Below are 21490 nucleotides of genomic sequence, written 5' to 3'. Positions count from 1 at the left end.
ATCAGAATGCAGAGTGAGCTGACTCGCACCCCTGCCATGGACCGCTTCACTATCGCGGCTCATGTCTGCAGCCAGGTTTCTCACCTAGTCCCAGTGTCTGCCAGGGATGCAGCAGTGGCCTATTTTCTGCAGCTTTTTGAGGGCCCTGGAAGCTGTGGTGAATACACAGCATTTCCTTCAGGAAAGGAACCATGTATTAGATAGCAAAACCAAGTCCCTGTAAAGGAGATTTCTTTTCAATATATCTGTCCCTGTCACCCAAATCCAATCCCCCGAATGGTTTACAAACACAACTTTAATCTTCCCTACATGCACCTGTAGACAAACAAGTAGTATTTCACACCCTCAATCCTGCACCCAGGCTCTGAAAGCAACCAGAAGAGCCTTCTAGAAGGTCAAGTCTAGGTCAACATGCAATTTGCCATATTTACCCACCAAGTGTTTTCAGTGACAAGTGACCGAACACCTAATCCAAGCTGCCTTGAACAAGGAAAAAATTAGTTGGTTCACACACAGGAGGACCAGATCTGGGGAAACTTGGGGTGCGAGTCCCATAGCAGCTGCAGCTTTTCTTAGTTATACCTTCTTTCTTGTATCTATCTCATCATGAGGCTGAAGGTAAGATGTCTACAGTTCTCCTTGCTCCTCAAAGCCGTGTGTGTGTGTGTGTGTGTGTGTGTGTGTGTGTGTGTGTGTGTGTGTGGTGTGTATATGTGTGTGTGCGTGTGTGTGTGCATGTGTGTGTGCGTGTGTGTGTGCGTGCGTGTGCGTGTGTGCATGTGTGTGCGTGTGTGTATGTGTGTGCGTCCGTGTGTGTGCACATGTGTGTGCGTGCATGTGTGCGTGCCTGTGTGTGTGTGTGTGTGTGTGTGTGCGCGCGCGCGTGTGTGTCTGCCTGCCAGTCTGTCTGCAGGAAACATGTCAAGGTCTGGATGGAACCCTTGTCCTCCCTGGCCTCACAGGAGACAGAAGCCATTCCCACAGGCATAGAGTAGGTCAGGTCCTTTCCTACAGCCACTTCATTACACCAAGCTGAGTCTGAGTTCACAGTAAATGGACCTTGAGGGTGTCTTAGCCCATCTCCTACGGCTAATAGCACAAAGCCAGAGACACGAATGAGCTGAAGGCAAACAAGTTTTGATCTAGCTCACAGTTCTTGCCATAAGTTAAGGATCCTCTTCTGGTGACGGCCTCCTCGCTGGCAGAGTTGAAGGTTTCACAGAGTATTATGTGTTTAAAGAGAGGCCTGGCCATGCTGGCTTGTTTGTTTACTGAAACAGTCTTTCCATACAGCCCAGGCTAGCCTTGAACTCACAACAATCATTCTGTCTCAGTCTCTGAACTCCAGCTGTGTACTGCCACATCTGTCCCAAGGTGATTTTTACAGCAGACCCACTACTGAGACAACCCATTGTACGAGTGGATGGATCCACTCATGAAGGGAGGGCCCGAGTCACTTTTGGAAGTCTCACTGGTCTCACCCCTACTATCTCCTAATCAAAATGAAATTTCAACACGAGTTTTGGGGGACAACGCATATTCAAAGCATAGCAAGAGGAAGGACCTCAGCATTTAGAGCACACTGCACAGGTTTAGATTGGAGGTCGGTCTTTTATACCTATTGTCCCTGGAGAAGGCTGTGGTTGAAAGGGCCTAAAACTGTGACACAGAGCTAAGCCATCTTCCCTACGAGCAGTTCCCGCCTCTCTCCTACACCCCAAGAGCAGATACATCTCCAGAATGTGTGCATGTGTACCATGTGTGTGCCTGGTGCCTGTGGAGGCCAGAGGGCACTGGATCCCTGGAACTGGAGTCAGGGCGGGCTCTGCAAACTGAATCCTGGCCCTCTGTGAATTAGACCGAAAGGTGCAATTTTGGCTCAACTTCTTTCTGTCCCAAGCCCAATCCTACCAGCTCTGAATCCTGGCCCTCTGCAATGCAGCATGTGCTCTTACTCTCTCCAGCCCCCACATATGCTCTTTCTGAAGAAAAGAGGATTTTTTAAAATAAGAGCACATATTCAATTATTTGTTCACTTCTGTAAAACTGTATACAAATACCATGAAATGAATGTAGGTTAGAAAGAGACAAAAAAAAAAAAAAAACTCTAGTAATGTTTATTCAGATTTCATATCTCCTTCCTAAAATTTTGGAGAAAGAAGTGTTCTGAATTTCAGTTTCTTGGGTTTAGAATATTTGCATAGGCTTGGATGGTTGAACATCTCTAACTCACAAATCCCCAAGTCCAAGCGCTCCTGAATCTCACATTATGAGCACTGTGAATGCTGTAGTTTCAGACTGGAGATGCTGGAGAGGCTGTAGGACATCAGTCACTGAGGACAGTGACGGCTACTGTCACACTTGCGTATTTCTAAGGCTGGATGTGCACCGCTGTTTCCTCCAGCATCATGGGGACTCCACATTATCTCTAGCTCCACCTGCAAAGGGGAGGCCTGCGGGAGCCAGGCCTTTCTCTCCAGCACTGTCTAGAAAGAGGGGCTCCAGCAGCTGCCCTCAAGCATACTCAGGCCTCACTAAAGCAGATGCCAGAACGGATGAGAAACCCCAGGGAATTTCAGAACTCTGGGTGGGGCCAGGCAGGTGAGAAGAACCTGGGCTGAGAACAGGATTGTGAACCAGCTGGTCCTTGGCTGGTACCACGGGGAGGTGGGTACCGTCTGTATTTGTTACTGGGCTTCCTTAAGTGTTGATGGAGCAGCGGGGCTGCGTCCCGCCACCCGGCTAGCTTTACATTCAAAATAATTACACGGAAACTGTATTCTTTTCAACACTGCCTGGCCCATTAGTTTCAGCCTCTTATTGGCTAACTTCTCACATCTTGCTTTAACCCATATTTAGTAATCTGTGTAGCACCACAAGGTGGTCGCTTACCAGGAGAGATCTTAACCTGCGTCCATCTTGGAGAGGAGAGAAATGGCGACTCACTGTGGCGACTGCCTGAAGCGTCTGCCTTCTCTTTCCCAGAATTCTATTCTGTTTACTCCGCCTACCTAATTTTCTGTTCTATTAAAGGGCCAAGGCAGTTTCTTTATTAACCAATGAAAGTAATACATAGACACTCCTCCATCACTTAAGAGCTGGTAGGATTGGGCTTGGAACAGAAAGAAGTTGAGCCAAAATTGCACCTTTCGGTCTAATTCACATCTCCCCCCTGCTGACTGAGGTATGGAAACAAGCATTCCACTTTTCTCAGGACGTGGAGGAAGATTTGTGAAACTAGTATACACGGCCGTAGATGGAAGAGTCAGCAAGTCAGCAAGCAGGGCACACAGGTCCAGTCTCACAGTGGCCAGTCAGCGAGCTGCTCTCGGCTGCCATGATACTTTATTTTAAGGAGTCGCTAGGCTGGTACATTTTATGTGGCAATTTCTAGACTTTGAACCACTAGTGAATCATTCAAACTAGAAATGCACAACTTTTTTTTTCTGACTGCAAGTTAGCTCTTAAGCCTAGCCTGAGCCTCTGAGCTGGCCTTAAGCTGGAAGAGTTGGTTGAGTCCAGAGTCCTCAGAGAGCCACTGGGAGCTCTCAGGATGGAATCCAAGCACATCAGGAAGCAAAGAGCATATCTGGATGCCAAAGCCATGGTCCTGGGGCCTGCCTCCCAAACATAGTAACGTGGTCCCTGTGACAAAGTAACAAGCATGCCACCAGAAAGCCTGGTTACAGTGTTACTAGGAGGAGCGCATGTGACCTCAGGCAGAGCCTGGAAGAGGAAAAGCACAAAAGGCCAGCTTGTGAGGCGGCAGGCTCAAGGTAACTGATACTTCATTTCTAGCTTTATCATGGTTTATACAACAAAACAATGGCTCCCACATACTCTAATGTCTTCACAGGAAAGTACCAAAGCCAAGCTCATTGTACGTAAGAAAGAGAAGTTTCTCTTGGGTTATTAATGAAAGGCACCCATTTCCTGCACGTTCCTTAATCTCTAGGGAAGAGATCCCCTGCCTGTGGGCTGGGGAGAGAGTAGATGCCAAACAAAGACATCCAGCATAAAGAGGACAGGCTCTACAAAGGACAACAAAGTTGGATGCTCACAGTGGCTATTGGGAACTGTCCCAGTTAAGGGTTGAAACAGTCAATAGCGTTTTTTGTTTTTTTCTTAATTTGGGTTTTTTGTTTTGATTTGATTTTTTGTGGGTGTTTTGTTTTGTTTTGTTTTGGTTTGGTTTGGTTTGGTTTTTCGAGACAGGGTTTCTCTGTAGTTTTGGAGTCTGTCCTGGAACTAGCTCTTGTATGTAGACCAGGCTGTTCTCGAACTCACAGAGATCTGCCTGCCTCTACCTCCTGCATGCTGGGATTAAAGGTGTGCGCCACCACTGCCCGTCTTTTTTTTGGGGGGGGGGTGTTTTTTAAGACTATGTCTCAGTCTGTAGTTCAGATTAGCTTACTATATAGCCCAGGCTGTCTGAACTTTAGATTCTCCCACCTCAGCCTCCCAAGGCTTACAGGCGCACCTGGCTTGACAGAATTTTAAAGGACTGACTGTATGTTTTTCATAATTCCACTTTCTGCCATAACTGGCTACTGAAGGGCTCCCAGGGTGACTCGGCGCTTACCTGAGGCTCCGGCAGCCATCACACAGTACCCACCATCCCTGCTTTCTCCACAGCAGGGTGAACTGTGAACTCCTCCACAACGGCTGAGTTATGAAGACAGAAGATGTTCCACAAACAACAAATAAATAAAGCAGAGGTCTGGGGTGGGGTGGGGGTGATGACAAAGGAAGCTCTGTGCTGCCATGGTTGACCCAGCCCTGGTAACACACATCACCCATACACGGCAGCCTCATTTGTGTAAATGTCTATAATTAGGGATATTTTTCACAACCAAAACGTGTATCTCAAGGTTTAGCTTGAGGAAAGAATAAGAGGGAAAGTTGAGAGGAAAACGTGTTCCTGACCCTTCTCGTACACCAGTTAGCACCCCTGTCTCCCCTCCCCCAGGCAACTCCAGAAAAGGCTACTGTTGAGTTTAGAAAATGATACCCACAGTACAATGCCTTGACATGCTGAGTATACTGAACTAAAGGAATTCAATTAATCAAAGGAATTGATTTAAATTCCTTAAAGCTGCCTCTGACAAAGTTCATTCCAACCTTCCAAGCACAGAGAGATCTCGCTCAAGCTCCCTGGCCACATAGCATTATCCACGTTGGGCAAGGAGAAGGCAAGGCTCATACCCCGTCCTTTGGAGGACCAAAATGACAGTCTCCATGACCCTGTCCCAGGTGTGTAGCCAATTGCCTTGGCTTCCGAGTGATGGGACATAAGGCTTCTGCTTGGGACAGTAGAGGCCACCAACTGAAAGACGCCCTCTTGATGCCACCCCACCCACAGGGTGCCACAGTTTCTGGACACCGACTTTCAAATGAAAATAAACAAGCAAGGCAGTGCAGAGTCAGCAGATCTGAGTCCCCCAGGGGCTAAAGCTACAAGTTGAGTGGCAGGAAGCCCAAAAGACCGGAAAACCAAACAAACAATAGCGGACAACTTTTCCTGCAGCCACCCGAACTCCAGTCTCGTGGTCTCAGCCCAGTATGGAGGTCGGCCCCAGGAGCTCCTTATCAATATTAAGTTGCTAGAAAGATTTCCTCATCGGCTTTTAAACAGCCAGAGTTCCTGGTGTGTTCAGTGCAGTGCGCGGGATCTAGCGTACTTGGTACCAACAGCCACACAGCAACAACCATGAGTGAAGATACTTATAGAAAAATCCATGGGAACAAATTTCCTGGTTGTTAAACCCCTCCATGTTTCTGAAGCTTTAACTATGTGTACCAGGTATGCTGTGCTCCAGACAGAGGCTAACTTAGCATGTACGAGGCCCTATGGTTTGGTTGTTGTTAGGAATGGGGGTACTGGGAATCAGACCCAGGGTGTCACCCACAATAAGCAAACACTTCCCTCTGAGCTCCAGCCCTAAAGCAGGTACTGAAGGATCCATAAAAACATTCAGGACTGGACACATGGCTCAGTGGTTAAGAGCCCTGGCTGCTCTTCCAGAGGACCTGGGTTTGATTCCCAACACCCACTTGGTAGCTCACAACTGTCTGTAGCTCCTGTTTCAGATGATCCAGTGCCGCCTTCTGGCCTCTGTGGGTACTACATTCACATGGTACACATTCACGTGGTACACATTCACGTGGTACACGTTCACAGGGTACACGTTCACAGGGTGCACATTCACAGGGTGCACGTTCACATGGTTCAAGTTCACATGGTACACGTTCACAAATGCAGGTAAAACAGCCATACACATAAAATAAAATTTAATTTAAAAAAAGAACCTTGCTTTCTACTCAATCGGTGAATGAGTTGATGTCTTTACAAGGCGCAGTGCTACAAAGGCCCTAGAAGAACCACAGGCTCCAAGAACAGCATTAATGCTGATCACAGACATCGTCCCTAGAAGAACCACAGGCTCCAAGAACAGCGTTAATGCTGATCACAGACACTGTCCCTAGAACTATAGAAATAAGGACGACTATGCAAAAACAACACAGGATATGAAACTGGGAGTAAATAAATGAAAAATGTAGTAAGAGTTTGGGGGTACCTAAATTAGATGTTTTCTTCTTTCTAGTACCTATCCCTAACATTTTTGTTTGTTCTTATTGTTATATGTAGCCCCCACTGGCCTTGAAGCCACTATGTGATCTAGGCCACCTTGATAAAATTACTAAGGCCAATTGCTGAGATTACAGGCATGTACCCGCAAGTCTGACTTGCCGATAATTTTTAAAGGGCTGGTTTGTGTCTTAGGGTCTCCTGGAATTCCTCCCAGAAGCTGGCTGGCCCAGCCTGAGGAATAGCAATCAAAGTGCTAGGGCTGCCCCTAGGGCCAGTCCTAGGCAAGGTCACATCCCCAGCTTTCCCCATCTCCCCTCCTCACACCAACAAGCCTCAAGTCATCACTGTCTGTCACTTGGAGCTGCATCTCCATGAACTCCGAAGCCAAGCTCCCTTCCTGCCACACATTCGCTATCATTACAGTCTGCCCAGGCCATTGCAAGCCTAGGTTAAAATCTCCCAGGCCAGGCCCCGCTCTTGCAGATGTCAATAAAGACAGCGCTGAGCCCTGGAAAGCACACAGGACCACGTGCACTTGAATGAAAGAAAGGCAGCCAGAGTAAAGTCAAATTCAGACCTACGCTAACCTTCTCCAGTCTGAGACCAGAGTCTACTGCCTTACCATTCTGCCCTGGGGGACATGGCTTCATTCTCGGTCTCAGAAGGCAAAGGCTGAGAGCAAATTGCCATGGACTAGTTCCCTACTGACCTTGCAGATCACAGCCTGAGACACAGAAGTCATTACCCACTCACTGAGGGCTTGTGGGGTAAACACTCGCTGGAGGGTCAGCCCCACTGGCCATTATCAGGTCTCGCCTGCAATCTGGTGGAACGCAAGGCAGGTGCCCTCCCTGACTGGACTTTATTTCCCTTTGTTTGTGCCTTGACTAATCACTTTCTCAAGTCACAGAGCCTGATACAGTCATGTGTTCCTTGATGCTAGACATATTTCTGCATGGGGAGGTTATTTTGTGGTTGCAAGAACACCCTGGGCTATAGTTACAACAAAGCTAGCTAGTCCTGGTCAGGTGCTGCACACGGTCACTCATGAGGCATGGTGGGGGGTGAAGCGGTGACTCAGTGGGAGAGAAAGGGCCTGGGATGCCTAGATTCCATCCATCCCTAGCACATGTAAAAGCAAAACAAGGTAAGTTTGAGGTGTCTAAGATTGCTGCCAGCATCACACACACACCTACATACAGACAACACACAACACACAAAAACAACACACACACACACACACACACGTTGTTTTGCAGTAAGTTTTTTTTTTGGGGGGGGGGTGTATGACAAGGTCTCACATAGCCTAGGTGGCCTCCAATGACACGCACAACTGAGGATGGCCTTGAACTCTTGATCCTTCTACCTCAGCAACCGCATGCTGGAATTACAGGATTAACCACCATGCTAAGATCTATGTAAAGTTTCTTTTTATAGGTATAGAACCTATACTTTAAAATAATGATTTAAAAGGATAGTACAAGCTGGGTGTGGGGGGTGTGTGCCTGTAACCCTTATACTATGGAGGCTGAGACAGGAGAATTAATACAAGTCTGAAGTCAAGCTAGTTCTACCTGTGAAGTTCCAGGCCACCCTGGACTCAGCAAGATCCTGCCCCAAATAAATAAAGGAAAGTAATAATAAATAAAAAGTATAAGACTTGCAGCTTGGCAGGGCAGTTTGTACAGCATCGCCACGGGCATGACTGACACATTGACACCATTGTCAGGGCATCAGCAGGAGGTAACGATCTCTCAGCCCTGTGGCAGTGGTCATGCAGTACGTGACTGTGCACAACCACAGGGGGAAACTTGCCTCACATGCACATGGTGACACATTTTATTCCGTGATGCCATTGTATCTTTGAAAGCTAAACATGCCCTAATAAAGAGGCAGAAAAGTGAGGGAGGGAGAGAGGCAGGGAGGAAGTGGGGGAGGAAGGAAGGGAGACAGACAGACAGACAGACAGACAGACAGACAGACAGAGCAAACACACAAAAACAAGAAGTCAAACCTCCTGCCCAGGTCTGGAAGCACACTGTTTGAACAGGGTAGAGGGAACTACCAGAAAAATAGAGTTCTGGTAAGAAGAAAGATGGACAGAACGTTTTTCACATTTCGCAAGTCAAATAATGAAGCTGTGTTCTTCTGAATGACCCTTGAGCAGAGGGAGCTTGCACTCCTTGGGGTCTGGAGCCCTGGGGAATCCAAGATACAGCAGACGTCTCTGATAACCAGAGTGTCCAGGAAACCCCTCTCTGTCTCCCTCCTCCACACTTGGTGTTACCGCTAAGACTCAAGCCTAAACCACCATAAGCTTTCCTCCGACCAGACCTAAGATGTGTGACAAACCAAATGAGCCTTCTTCCCCCAAAGGTGGTTTCTGTGGTGACACACTCAGAAACCTTGCCCAGGGCCTCCGTCCACACATAATCTCCTCCCTTTAGACTGCTGATACTAAGATAGATTTGTTCTTTGTTGGGAGCAGACAAAACACAGAGCCAGGAAGGCAAGGCGGGAAGAGCTGGTGCCTTGCTGGTAGACGATAAGAACTGTCTCAAGGACTTTCTAGAATGCCCCGCCAGCCGGTCCTTCACAGCTATACGCCTTGTTCACCTGCCTGTGCGTACGGACGGCTGCGACAAAGTTTCTCTGGAACATTCTGTGAGGTATTGCACAACTCCCTTGGGCGGCTGCTCCTCCAGTCAGCTGATGTCAAGCCCTGCCTCAGTCAGTCCCCAAGGCCCAGGCCCGTGTATGGAAGTGACTTACTTGAATTTCTCCTGTTTGCTGACAAAGCTTCACTTCCCTTGTGTGGCGCACTTGTGGCTTGCCATAGCTTGCATCTGGGTTACAACCTTTTTTCTCACTCCTGAGCAAATTCTTTCTGCTTGAAGGTATTTCCTGTGGGTTGGCTTTTTGTCATTGTCGTGGTTTGTTTGTTTTGCTGTTTTTACCTTTGACAGTTTGTAAGCAAGACAGGGCCCTCCTAGCCCCTGGGACCCAACCTGCACACATCAGCACCACTAACACTTAAAACTGAAGAGGTCAAGCAAGTTACAACTTTTTCCTCCTATCAACAAAAGATACCCGAGGAACAATGGCTAGGAAACTTTACCTAGCTACCAAAACAATCTCACAAGAATCAAACTTCTTCATAAAGAAACTGGCAAGGACAGTGTGCAAGGCATTTGTTGCTTTGTAGTAACAAGTCAACTAAATTTCATACGATTATCTGAAAAAAAAAATCATTCTCACAGTCTAAGGATACAGCTCAGTGCTGGGATGCTGCACAAGGCCTGGATTCTACCCTCAGAATTAAAAAAAAAAAAAAGTCTTTACTGAAAATGTACATACTTCTTTTGTTGCCATCATCCCCTAAAATAGACAATATAACCACAATTCACTTAGTATGTATGTTGTATTAATTATTTTTTTTTTTTTTGGTATTTTTCAAGACAGGGTTTCTCTGTAGCTTTTGGAGCCTGTCCTGGAACTAGCTCTTGTAGACCAGGCTGGCCTCGAACTCACAGAGATCCGCCTGCCTCTGTCTCCCGAGTGCTGGGATTAAAGGCGTGCGCCACCACCGCCCGGCTTGTTGTATTAATTATTATAAATCATTTAGGGATGACTTAAAACATATAGGAAAGTGTGCATAATGTCTGCGCCGATGCTACACCATGCCGTACAAGGGTCTCAGAGTTTGGTAATCAGAAGAGGGTCTTAGATCCAGTCTCCCACAAATACTTGATGGCCTTCAAGAATGTTCTTACTAGGTCAGGTGTAATGGCCGGGGCCAGTAATTTCACCACTGGGGAAGCTGAGCAGGACTGGAGAAGTTTGAAAGGAGGGAGGGGATCCAAGAACCCCGCTGGTGAATGAAAACAGAATCCTCACACCGCTGTCACCCCACTTCACACAGAGACATAGGTCCACCCAAGGTCACTCTGGGGACAGAGCTGAGCCCTGAATCCCAGCGCCTACAGCTCTAAGGGCCAGCCTGCACTCCAAGTGGTGAGCTGGGGAGGGCACTGCGGGCCTGGCACAAGGCCAGCAAGCACCTCCTGCACAGCCATCAGGAATCAGCAAACATAATAACCTGGGATCAGCACCACTCCACGCTCCCAACTAACAATGAAAGAGTATAAAACACAAACAAAAACAAATAAAACCAAAACATGCAACAGAAGACTCTCCCCTAGCCCTCAAACCCCTAAAATATTTACGGCCCCAAACCTTAAAGAGAAGGTTTGCTGAGCCTTGCATTGGAGTAAGCTTTATTAGCACTTGAAAAGGTAAACTGAGGCTCATTAAAATTTTAATAGTTTATTTGAGCAAACAATGACTCCTGAAGTAGGCATCGCCAAACCCGAGAGAGCCCGGGCTCTGTCACTGGGTTTGCAGCGAAGGCTTGTGTGGAATGACTGACTGGCAAAAGTCTGAGCAGTGGTCTCATTTGATAGTCCAGTGGAAAGTCCCTGGTTACCCGGGAGTGCTCGGGGACCCTTCGTATTGGGCTAAGGCCCACATTTGCAGAAGCGAGGGGCAAGGGGCCTACTGCAGCCCAGTGCAAACTCATTAAAGTAATTTTAGACGCAAACCTTTAGCAGATGATCAATAGCAACACATTTACGATAATAATTGTTTTAGTCTTTAACCCATAAAGATTACCTCAATATGCTAAACTGTATTGTTTCCTGAGCATTCATGTTCAACTGTAAAAACACAGCTAATGATTAAATGGTAGGCACATAAATGATTTCCCAACCCACAGAAGTGCACAGCTGTGAAAGTCAGTATGACAAGGGCATGGAAGAAATGGATGAGCATATTATTAAACGCAAATGCTTAGTCTGCAGGCTGCCATCAAACTTGATATGGAACGAAGGGCAACCTGGAACTTCCACTCCTCCCACCTCTAGGTCCCACATGCTGGGGATAGAAGTATGCGCCACTACACAATCTATACAGCATGTGGATGGAACCTGCACTCTGAGAACACTATTCCACAAACCGACTGCCATCCCCATGACCCATTTCTAAAATGCTCAATAAACGAGGGTTTGGTTTGTTTGTTCTCGAGACAGAGTCTCACACTGTAACCAAGGCTGGCCTGAGGCTCACTAGTGTAGCCTAAGCATCCTCAAACTCACGGTAAACCTCCTGCCTCAGGCCTCCCAGTGGCTAGAATTACAGGTATATGACTCCACGTCCAGGCCACTTTCCTCATTTTAAGTACGAGAGCTCTGATCCAGCTTTGGAATTCCACTTCTACCTGGGACGTGGAAAGCAGTTTGTAAGTCACATTTGCATCAGTAGTGAGCGTATGGAGAACACACAGGCTTTGTTATTCTCCACAGCCTCGGGCATCCGTCCAAAGTCTCGGAAATTATCCGTGATGAATAAACCAGAAGGATGCTCTGTTCGTGTTTTCTGTGCCTTCATCTGTCATGAGTTAAAGCTAAAGCTTTCGTAATTGGTTTTTTTTTCTTGATACACACTGATGACAAAACTTAATTTATAAAAACTATTTACAGCAAGAGATGAGCAACAGCATGTACAATCACATACGTGCTAGGGTGAGGACCAGACACAAAATGATGTTTACCTCAGAAAGCTCTTCCCCGTGGGGCTCCCAGGAAAGTCTGGGTGCAGCTAGAGGGCAGACAGCTTTCCTTGACTGCAAAAGTGTACGGGAGCCACGTGGCCGCTGCTGCGGGAGACTCGTGAAGTGGGGACATAAAGGTGCAGAGCATTTGGAGCTCATGGCAGACCTCAACTAAGACGGATACACTTAAAGCGAGGCGCACCTGCAGCTGACATCTTAACTAGATAGACTGGACTCCATTCCTCAAGCCAGCAACCTAACGGGAAGAATCGGCATCAACATTCAGTGGGAAACTACAGGAAAACCCACTAAAAAGAAAAAAAGCAGTCAGTGGAACTGGATCCAGTGAAAATCTAGAGACGGGGGCCATTAAACAGGGAATTTAAGTAAAGATCAGCATCTTAAATGTCCTGGTGGCAAATGTCAGGAGAGAGACGGACGCTGTAGCAAAATGTCAGGTTAAAAAAAAACGGCAAAGAGAAAATGGCCCCTGATGCGTGGCAGCTGGTCTCTAGGATGGACACCGGGGACTCCTGTGACTCTGTACAGTCCCCGTGCACGGCAAATAGGCCTGGCCTATGTGAACTGGAGAATGAGGGAGGAGGAGTGAATCTGGGGGAGGGGAGGGGGTACAGGGAAGGAATGAGGGGAGGAGAAACTTTGGGCAGAACATAATGTATGGGAGAAGAATTTTTTTAAAAGTTTGCAACCAACTGAACCACTAGACAGTGTCATCATGAACTGTATGTGACATTTAAAAAGAAAAAAAAATCAATTAATTCCAACAAGGTCGGTTGGAGGACAGTGGAACAGGCATTCCCTAATTTAGTTAATGAACCCAGTTTTATATTAAGACAAAAGGCAGATGAAGAAACAAAATTTCAAACCAATATCCCTCATAAAGACATATGCAAAGAATCTCTAATGAATAGCAACCAATTGAGGTCTTCGAGATGATTAAAGGCTCTTCCTGCCAAGCCTGATTATCTGGGTTCGATCCTGGAAACTACATGGTAGAAAGAAACAACCGCATGTGAGTGAGCCATGTGTGTGTGTGTGTGTGTGTGTATGTGTGTGTGTATGTGTGTGTGTGTGTGTGTGTGTGTGTGTGTATGTATGTGTGGTGTATTAACAGTATAATTAGACAAATACTAACCAAACGAACCCAGAAAACATAAGAACAGTAATACATCATAACCAAGTAAGGTTTATTCTAGGCAAGCAAGGTTGGTTCAACATTCTAAAATAACCCAATAAAATTCAGCATATGCATAAGATTCAGGGTTTGGTCTCCAGGGAGAGAGGGGGAGAGGAAAGAAGATACAGTAATAGCAGATTAAGAGAAAACCACACGGTTCTCGGAGCAAACAAAGAACATGCATTTGACAAAACTCAGAGTTCAACATCCATTCATTATCAATACTCAACAAACTGGAATCAAAGGGAATTTCCTCAACCCGATACAGGCACCAAAAATAAATTTTAAGAGGAACTCTAACATCACAATTAAGTCACGAAAAGCAAAACAAGATACAGCGGCATGGGTATCAAGTCTTATCTCCTGATCGATACCCACGAGACAGATTAGTCGGCACAAAAATTCCATCAATAAAAGTCATAACAATTGGAAAATTATTCAGATACATGGTGGCCTAAATGGACGATCATTCAGATATGTGGTGGCCTAAACAGAAAATCCTAAAACACCACCCCAAAACTGCTAGAGATATTGAGCAAGTTTAGCAAGACCCCCGGACAGACGATTCATGAACGAATGACTGGAGAGGATTATTTTGGCAGAGTTATTGAAGTGGAACTAAAATCACTAAGTGCTTGCAAATACATCTCACAGAACGCATGCAAAGTTGTTACCAACAAAACACATGAGAGAATTTTTTAAACGGGAAATAGAGGGGCATACCATGTACCCAAACGAACCCCAAGGTGCAACCTTGTCACAAGCCAGGTCACCATACTAACCTGTAGTCACTCGAACTGCAGCCAAAATCTCAGGGGGGTTGCTTGCTTGCTTTCTCTCTTTTTGGACGTGGGTTGTGGGATGGAACAGAGTGCATGCGTGGGTGCTGGCGCATGTACGCACAGTTCTCTGATGAAGGTCAGAAGACGGCCCCAAGCGTGTATCGCCAAGTGTCTTCCACCTTCGGCTTGACACAGGGTTTCTCACTGACTTGGAACTTCACCACACAGAAGGCTAGTTGGCCCTAGTGCTTCCAAGGGATCCAACTGTCTATGCATGCACTTCAAGCTGGCCTGGAACTAAGAGTAATCCTCCTGCCGTAGCTTCCCAAATATTAGGATCATAGGTGTGTGCCACCACTCCCAACTGCACTGTTTGGGTTTTATATTTTTTTATTATGTGCATGTGTGTTTGTCTAAATACACGCCACATGTGTGCTGGTGCCCATGGTGGCCAGAAGAGGACGCTGGTGCCTGAGGAACTGGAGTTATAGGCAGCTGTGAGCTGCTGGACATGGGTGCTGGGAACCAAAGCTGGTCCTCTGGAAGAGCCACCTCTTCGGCCCAGCGTGTGTGTGAGCGCACAAGCTGGCACACGTGGACCTTCAGGAGCCAGTTTTTTCCTCCCACCATGTGGGCCCCAGGGAGTCACATGCACCTTTACCTGTTGAACCATCTCACCCATCCCATGTGGTTTCTTTCTAAACAGTTTCTGTCCGCGAGTGTCTGGATCAGTGGATGTGAAACACACACATTCAACCAAATTGTGCTAAAGCCCCCTCCCCAAACTCAAGTTCCTCTGATTAAACATGAGTTCCAGCCTCTCGGGCCTGTGTAACCATTTGTGTAGGCCGGCTGTGCAGGCATCTGCCACATGCATACAGTACTGAACACTGAGACTAGCATGCTTTATCACACATAAATGATATGTTGCTTGTGTGTGATGATGGATACCTGTCACCCCCGTGTTGGGAGGTGACGACAGGAGAATCAGACATTCAAGGCCATCCCTAGATAGTTTCAGGCCAGCAACTGATGGAGAGACTGTCACAAAACAGACAGACAAATATATAAATACAGCCTTGGTAAACTCAACTTCATTTCTTTTTTTTTGGGGGGGGGGGGTTGAGACAGGGTTTCCCTGTAGTTTCTAGAGCTGTCCTGAAACTAGTTCTAGACCAGGCTGGCCTCGAACTCAGAGATCCGCCTGCCTCTGCCTCCTGAGTGCTGGGATTAAAGGTGTGCACTACCACCGCCCGGCCTCAACTTCATTTCTTAAACGTTTAAGAGGGTTAAAGCTACATTCAGTGGTAGAATCCTTGCCTAGTAGGCACAGACTCTGGATTCAATCCCTAGGCAGCAATGAAACAAGCAGCAAAAATCTATATTAAAAATACTTTAACATCTAAAGCAGGTGCCACATGCCTAGTGAGGCCCATCTCAAAAAGCCACACCACAAAGGAACCATGGAACTCCAATCTCAGTGCACCCCCGTGCCAGCTCAATGCCAACTCAATGCCTTCCCAGCAGCCTGCGCACCCACCCCCCAACCACCTCCATCCCCACTGAAGCAACCATTGTGAGCCTCAGTGACTGCAACCAGGGGTCCAATAGGCTGCTGTTCTTTAAAGGAACACAGACATTTCACAAATGCTGCTACTTATGAGCACAGCCTCCTGTAACTGACACCCATGTCTGGAAGCCCTTTCCAAATGAGACTAGTACTTCCCAGGCTGGAAAGAAAGGTGAGGGTCAGCTGTAAGCTCCCAGCAACCGCAGAGACTGTGTGAAAGAGGCTTCTAGATTTCAGCCCGGCCCTGCCTTTGGAAGCAAGCTCCATTTCAACTTCCTGCATTAATAAGCCACTCTCAAGGCTCCGGCAGCCACCGTGATCCCCAGGCTTCAATCGCGGAGATCAGATTATGCCTCCTCCAGTAGCTAATGAGCCTTAATGCTCTCAGAGGGCGATGCTTTCAGACCGGCTTTGGAGACACAGCTTATTTTCCAGTACGGTAGACTTTCTTGCCAAGCAAGATTTGGTTTCAAAACTGCACTAAGTTCTAGAAATTCAAGTTTGTTTCTTGGAGGCTCTCAACACTTCAAGAGTGCTAGGAAACCTTCTCACGCCTACTCCTGCCCTCTGGGACTTGAGTAGAGGATTACCTTGGGGGAAGAACGAAGCACAACTCACTGGGGCTTTGGCCATAAGGACTAAGCAAATCCTACACCAGGACTGTTTGGGGTTGAGGAGCTGCGACAGGCAAGCTACCAGCTACCGGTGGCATCTGGTTACCCTTAAGCTCCACCTCCCACTTCTGAACATTTCTCTAGAGCAACAATTTTGAGGAAACAGCCTGCTAGCACCCTATTTTTCAACAAGAGAAAGGAAGCAGTGTGGACTGGGGATGGGTGCAGCTCCTGAGGCCGCACTAGAGGGGCAGATGTAGTAGCACTAGAGGCAGGAAGGTCAGGAGTTCAAGGCCAAGCCTCAATTATGGAGAGAGTTTGAGGGCAGTAGGGGCAATGTAAGATCCTGTCTCAAAACAAAAACAAAAACAAAAACTGAGGTCCTGGAGGTTTAGTGGGTACAGCTCGGTGGCAGAGCTGTTTCTTATTGTGTGAGGCCTGTGGACAGGCACCAGTAGGCTTTTGAAACTCCAGCTTTCTCGATATTCATAGACAGATAATTAAGTTCAAACACTGTACTTCTGTTTGATACAGTCTTAAGAAAGTTAAATACAGCAAGAAGTGGATTTGTTTTGGGATAGTGGACCTAAGAAAACACTTAGTTCTCTGTGACATGAGTGTGTGTGTGTGTGTGTGTGTGTGAGTGTGTGTGCATGTGCGCACACACGTGTACGTAACACACATACACACACACATACACATACAATACATAAATGCTTGTTTTTGAAATGGGATCTTGCTTGCCTCAGGTTGGCATCGATTCCCCTTGCCTCCGCCTCCTAAATGATACAATAGCAGAAGTGACTCACCACACCCAGCCTTCTCCAAGTTGTGTATTTAACATTCCTGGGTATTAAAACATTAACATAGTCTTTAAGACATGCAGCATACCATTACATGGTTTTTCTATGGGGTTTTGTTCATTCGTTTGCCTGGTAAACAAAGGTTGAGACATTGATAAGTACTAATTATAGATGTTGATTATCAAGTTTATCACCTGCCTATCATGGTGGCAGCAGGACCACAAGTTCTAGGACAGCCTTTGCTGCACGGCGAGACCTGGTCTAGGCAAGGACTAGAGATGTAGCTCAGCAGTGGAGACTTGTGTACTACGGCTCCGCAGTGGGAAACCTGAGTGCCATACCCAACGCCCTGGTGTTGGTTACCCAACACCACAGGGAAATAAGAATTTTTAAAAAGATTCTGTATAGAAACTACAATCCAGGTGTAATGACTCACGCCTAGAATCCTGGCTCTTGGGAAGCTGAGGCAGGAGGATGTCTTTGGGTACACAGTGAATTCCAAGCTAACCTGAGCTGAACCGCAGGGTGAGACCCTGTCAGAAAAGAAGGAAGAACACCTACACTAGCATGCCCAAGAAAATCGGTCATTTAGCAAATGGGATTGCATTGTGACTTCCTTCCCACCTCCCCTTCTGATTAGTGCTACTCTTCTGGAAGATCTATCAGGAGAGAAATTACACCCCAAACTCTGTTTCTAAGGGGAAACACTGAGTGTCCGGTGATGTGATTATCCTTGGCATGTTAGAAACGTTAATCCGGGCTGGAGAGATGGCTTAATGGTTAAGAGCATTGACTGCGTTTCCAAAGGTCCTGAGTTCAATTCCCAGCAATTCCCATGGTGGCTCACAACCATCTGTAATAAGATCTGGTGCCAACTTCTGTCTTCAGGGACATGTGCAGGCAGAAACGTTAATCCATCTGGCCTAAGGAACCTTGAGCTGGTGTTAAAAGCCACCCTACATGACTCCCATCTCAACTGCTTTCTCCTCCCGTGCTGCGCCTGCGTCTCACTCCCACTAAGCTTCTAGGGCACACAGGCTCATCCCCGCCTTCATCTCCTGAAAAAGCCCCTACCCAGGCCCCTTCCACTCCCCCAAACTCCACCTCCCAAATCCTATCTGCCTTAAACCTCCCCAGCCCAACTCACTCTCTCCAGTTTCTGAATTCCTGGAGACAGTTTCCCAATGCCGTCCCTTACAGGAATTAAAGCTAGCAGGGTCTGAATCACTCCTCTCAATTCTCCTCCCTCCTCTCCCAGCTCTGGTTGTTCCACACAACAGAGCTCAACATAAACATATTTGTTACTTGGAAAACGGAGACAGCTCTCAGTTATGGCATCTGAGCCATAGGAAACACCATCTCTAGCTCCATGCCGTTTAACTACTGTCAAAAATTGTACACAAATCACACAGTATACAATTTATAAAATAACTATCACTTACGAAGCATTTTCTGGGTCAAGGGCCCTTAAGACTATCCCAGAAAGGACTGACTTGATATCCAAGCCACTACAATGTCTTCACGCTACTGAAGATTTTCATTCTTAAAACATAGATGTATTTATTTTATGTATATGAGTGTTTTTGCTTGCATGTATGTAGGTCTGAAGGCAGTGTCTGGTTCCCTGCAACTGGAGTCATGTGTGAGCCACCATGTGGTTGCTAGGAATTGAACCCATGTCCTCTGAAAGAGCAACAAAGGTGCTCTTACTGTTGAGCCATCTCTCAGCCCTACGATCTGCTGTATGAAATGCTTATGGTGATTATCTGCTAGACTACTTTTCAAAAATGGGGAGAAAAGTCCAAGTCCACAGGCAAGGTGGTAGCTGCCTGTGCTCCAGCACTCTGGAGGCGGAGGCCAGGGAACATGACTTGAACCTACAAACTGAAGGCTAGCCTGAAAAAGATAGCAAGAAAGTTCTCGAACACAGGTTTACTCACTATCCTAGGGCATGTCTTCACACCCACTAGTGCTGGCTTATGTGTAAAGAAGCTTTCCAAAAGCAACTTCACAGGAAGCAACATGGCAGGTTGCAAAACCACGTGTCCTGTGACAGAAGAGAAAACAGCCTCAGTGTTCGAGGATTAGTAACTGACGAAGGGGTGAAATTTCTTTTTATTTCTGGGAAGGCGGACACGCTGGGGAGGGTCAAGACGGTCTCCACAGGGTCCAGGCTAACCTAGAACTCACCGTGTATCCAAGAATGACCTTGGACTGCTGCTGCCTCCACCTCCCAGGTACAGGGAGTACTACAGACCCACATACGCCTGGCGGGGGTGAAAGTTCATGCAGGAATTCAAAAGTTCTATTATGAGCATCTCTGAAGAAGCAAAACATCCCTAGGCACCTGGCTAGACAGACCTAAGATGCAAGAAAACACTGGAAGGAAAGGATGCCTGCTGGGAGACAGGACCAAAATGCTTTGTGAAACGAGAAACCGGAAAAATCCCTGTGGTCCATCACACATCCACATTTCAGATCACATCCTATAGCTAGATCTCTATAGCTATATGTAATTATAACAGTTGCTGCTCCTTAAACAGATGCTGTGCTGCTGCATCAGCGGGTTCCAGGGATGCGACCAGCTTCAGATTGAAAACATGAAGGAAAAAACAAGCCTGTGCCTCCACTGGGTGTGCAGACTTCTCACCATTGTCCCCTAAGCTGGAGCGCGGCTGTTGGGTGTGACAGGTCATCAAGCTTATCTAAAGTCCACAGAAGGATGGAGGCAGGGGCTAGGGGCTAGGGGTGGGGTGGGGGGAGGTGAAAGGGTGGGTGGCTGGGGGGGCTAGGCCAATGCCTTGGGGATGCTGACAGCTCTTATGGAAAATCATCCCCCAAAAGAGGTGCATTTTAATCCTATCACTGGGTAAGTACAGCCTTGCCTTCCAGGAGAGTCACCTCAGACAGATTCCCAGGTGGAAGCCCTCCAGAGCGAGGTCAGCGCCCTCCTACAAATGAGGATGTGGATCTCATAAGTTAATATACACACCAAAGCTCCCCAGCCACTACCACTACGTGTTGACGCTGTCCCCTGGCCTGTCTGACCTGAGTGTGTTCTAAGCCACAGGCTTCAGGGAAGGCTCCTACCTGAATTGTTCTAGCCCACCCCCACCCCACACTCCCACAATCCCAGCACCTGAAGCGTGCACAGAACAAAATTCTGACCTTGAAGGTACAAAATGTCCACACCTTCCCTGGTGGAATCTTGCCTCTGGGTGCTTCCAGAAAAGCTGGAAGGCAACCTCGAGCCTTTTCAAACCTGTGAGCCTTGGCTCTGACTCACCTGAATGTGCATGGCGCCCTCTACTGCTTCTGCAAGGTTAACGCAGCCACTGATGAGCGCCGACTGCTGCTCTGCACTCAGGGAGCCTTTGAGAGAACCGGACTGCTCCAGTGATTTCAGCTCCTTCCTGCAAAGATGCGGAGAAACGTCCCTGTGGCAACTAAAGACAAACTTAAAGCCTCACACCTTTTAGATGCTACTATCAAAAAATAAGGAGGAGGAAGTGGAAGGAGGAGGAGAAGAGAGGGAGAAAAGGAGAGAGAGAGGAAGAGGGAGAAGACATGACGGTGAGATGTGGAGACTCAGACCCTTGTTCCAGGCTGAGAAAGTAGACGGTGGAGTCAGCCTGGAGACGCCTCAAAACCATAAAAACAGAAGCACATGATCCCACTGCTTTTGGAAAGTCTTTTGGTGGGAGGGGGTTCAAATTTGTGCATATGTGGGTACAGAGAGGCATTCACGTACACGTATTCAATATGTGTGGAGTCCAGGTGTCAGCGGTGGATTTCGTTCCTCAGGAGCCATTCACTGATTTTGGAGACAGGGCTGCTCAGCGGTCCGAGGCTCAATGCTCCAGCTAAAAGCCCTGGGGATTCCAAGTACACACGACCACACTAGGATTTTCACATGAGAACTGAACTGAGGTCCCCACACCCTACACGCTTCACATGGCAAACACTAATACACTTCACTATCTCCTCAGGCCCCCAAACACAACCTTGAGGAGGTGCACAGCCAGTTCACAGTAGCACTGTGGAAGCTGATTAGCAGAAAGTAACTGGAGCATAGACACATGACAGCGTACTATTTGTCCTGAAGGAGGAGGAGAGGGAAGTAAAGCATGTTTTAGCCAAAAGGAGGGCCATGCAGCCTCTAAAGGGGAAGAAAATCTGGCACACACTGTGTAGCTGTTCCTAGAGGCATTGTGCCAAGTGAAATCAGCCATTCACAAAAAGGCAAACCCTGTGACAGGTCACACTTGGTTACAGTACCAAGAGCAGTCAACTAGTAAAAGAGCGCAGGGTGCTGGTGCCCAG

General features: G+C 47.3%; 1 protein-coding gene across 1 annotated transcript in view; it reads right to left on the bottom strand.

The window, feature by feature from the left end:
* Cryl1 (crystallin lambda 1) overlaps positions 1 to 21490 on the bottom strand; it is a 96965-nt gene that overhangs the window by 57506 nt on the left and 17969 nt on the right. The window contains exon 3 of the mRNA XM_038310581.2: positions 20454 to 20580. Coding sequence (XP_038166509.1) covers positions 20454 to 20580 — 127 coding nt within the window. The remainder of the gene's footprint in view (positions 1 to 20453; positions 20581 to 21490) is intronic.

The sequence above is a fragment of the Arvicola amphibius genome, chromosome 13 (genome assembly GCF_903992535.2).
Source record: "Arvicola amphibius chromosome 13, mArvAmp1.2, whole genome shotgun sequence".
In the NCBI taxonomy this organism is placed as follows: Eukaryota; Metazoa; Chordata; class Mammalia; order Rodentia; family Cricetidae; genus Arvicola; species Arvicola amphibius.
Note: the sequence above shows the minus strand (reverse complement) of the source record. Positions and strands in the feature narration are given on the sequence as shown.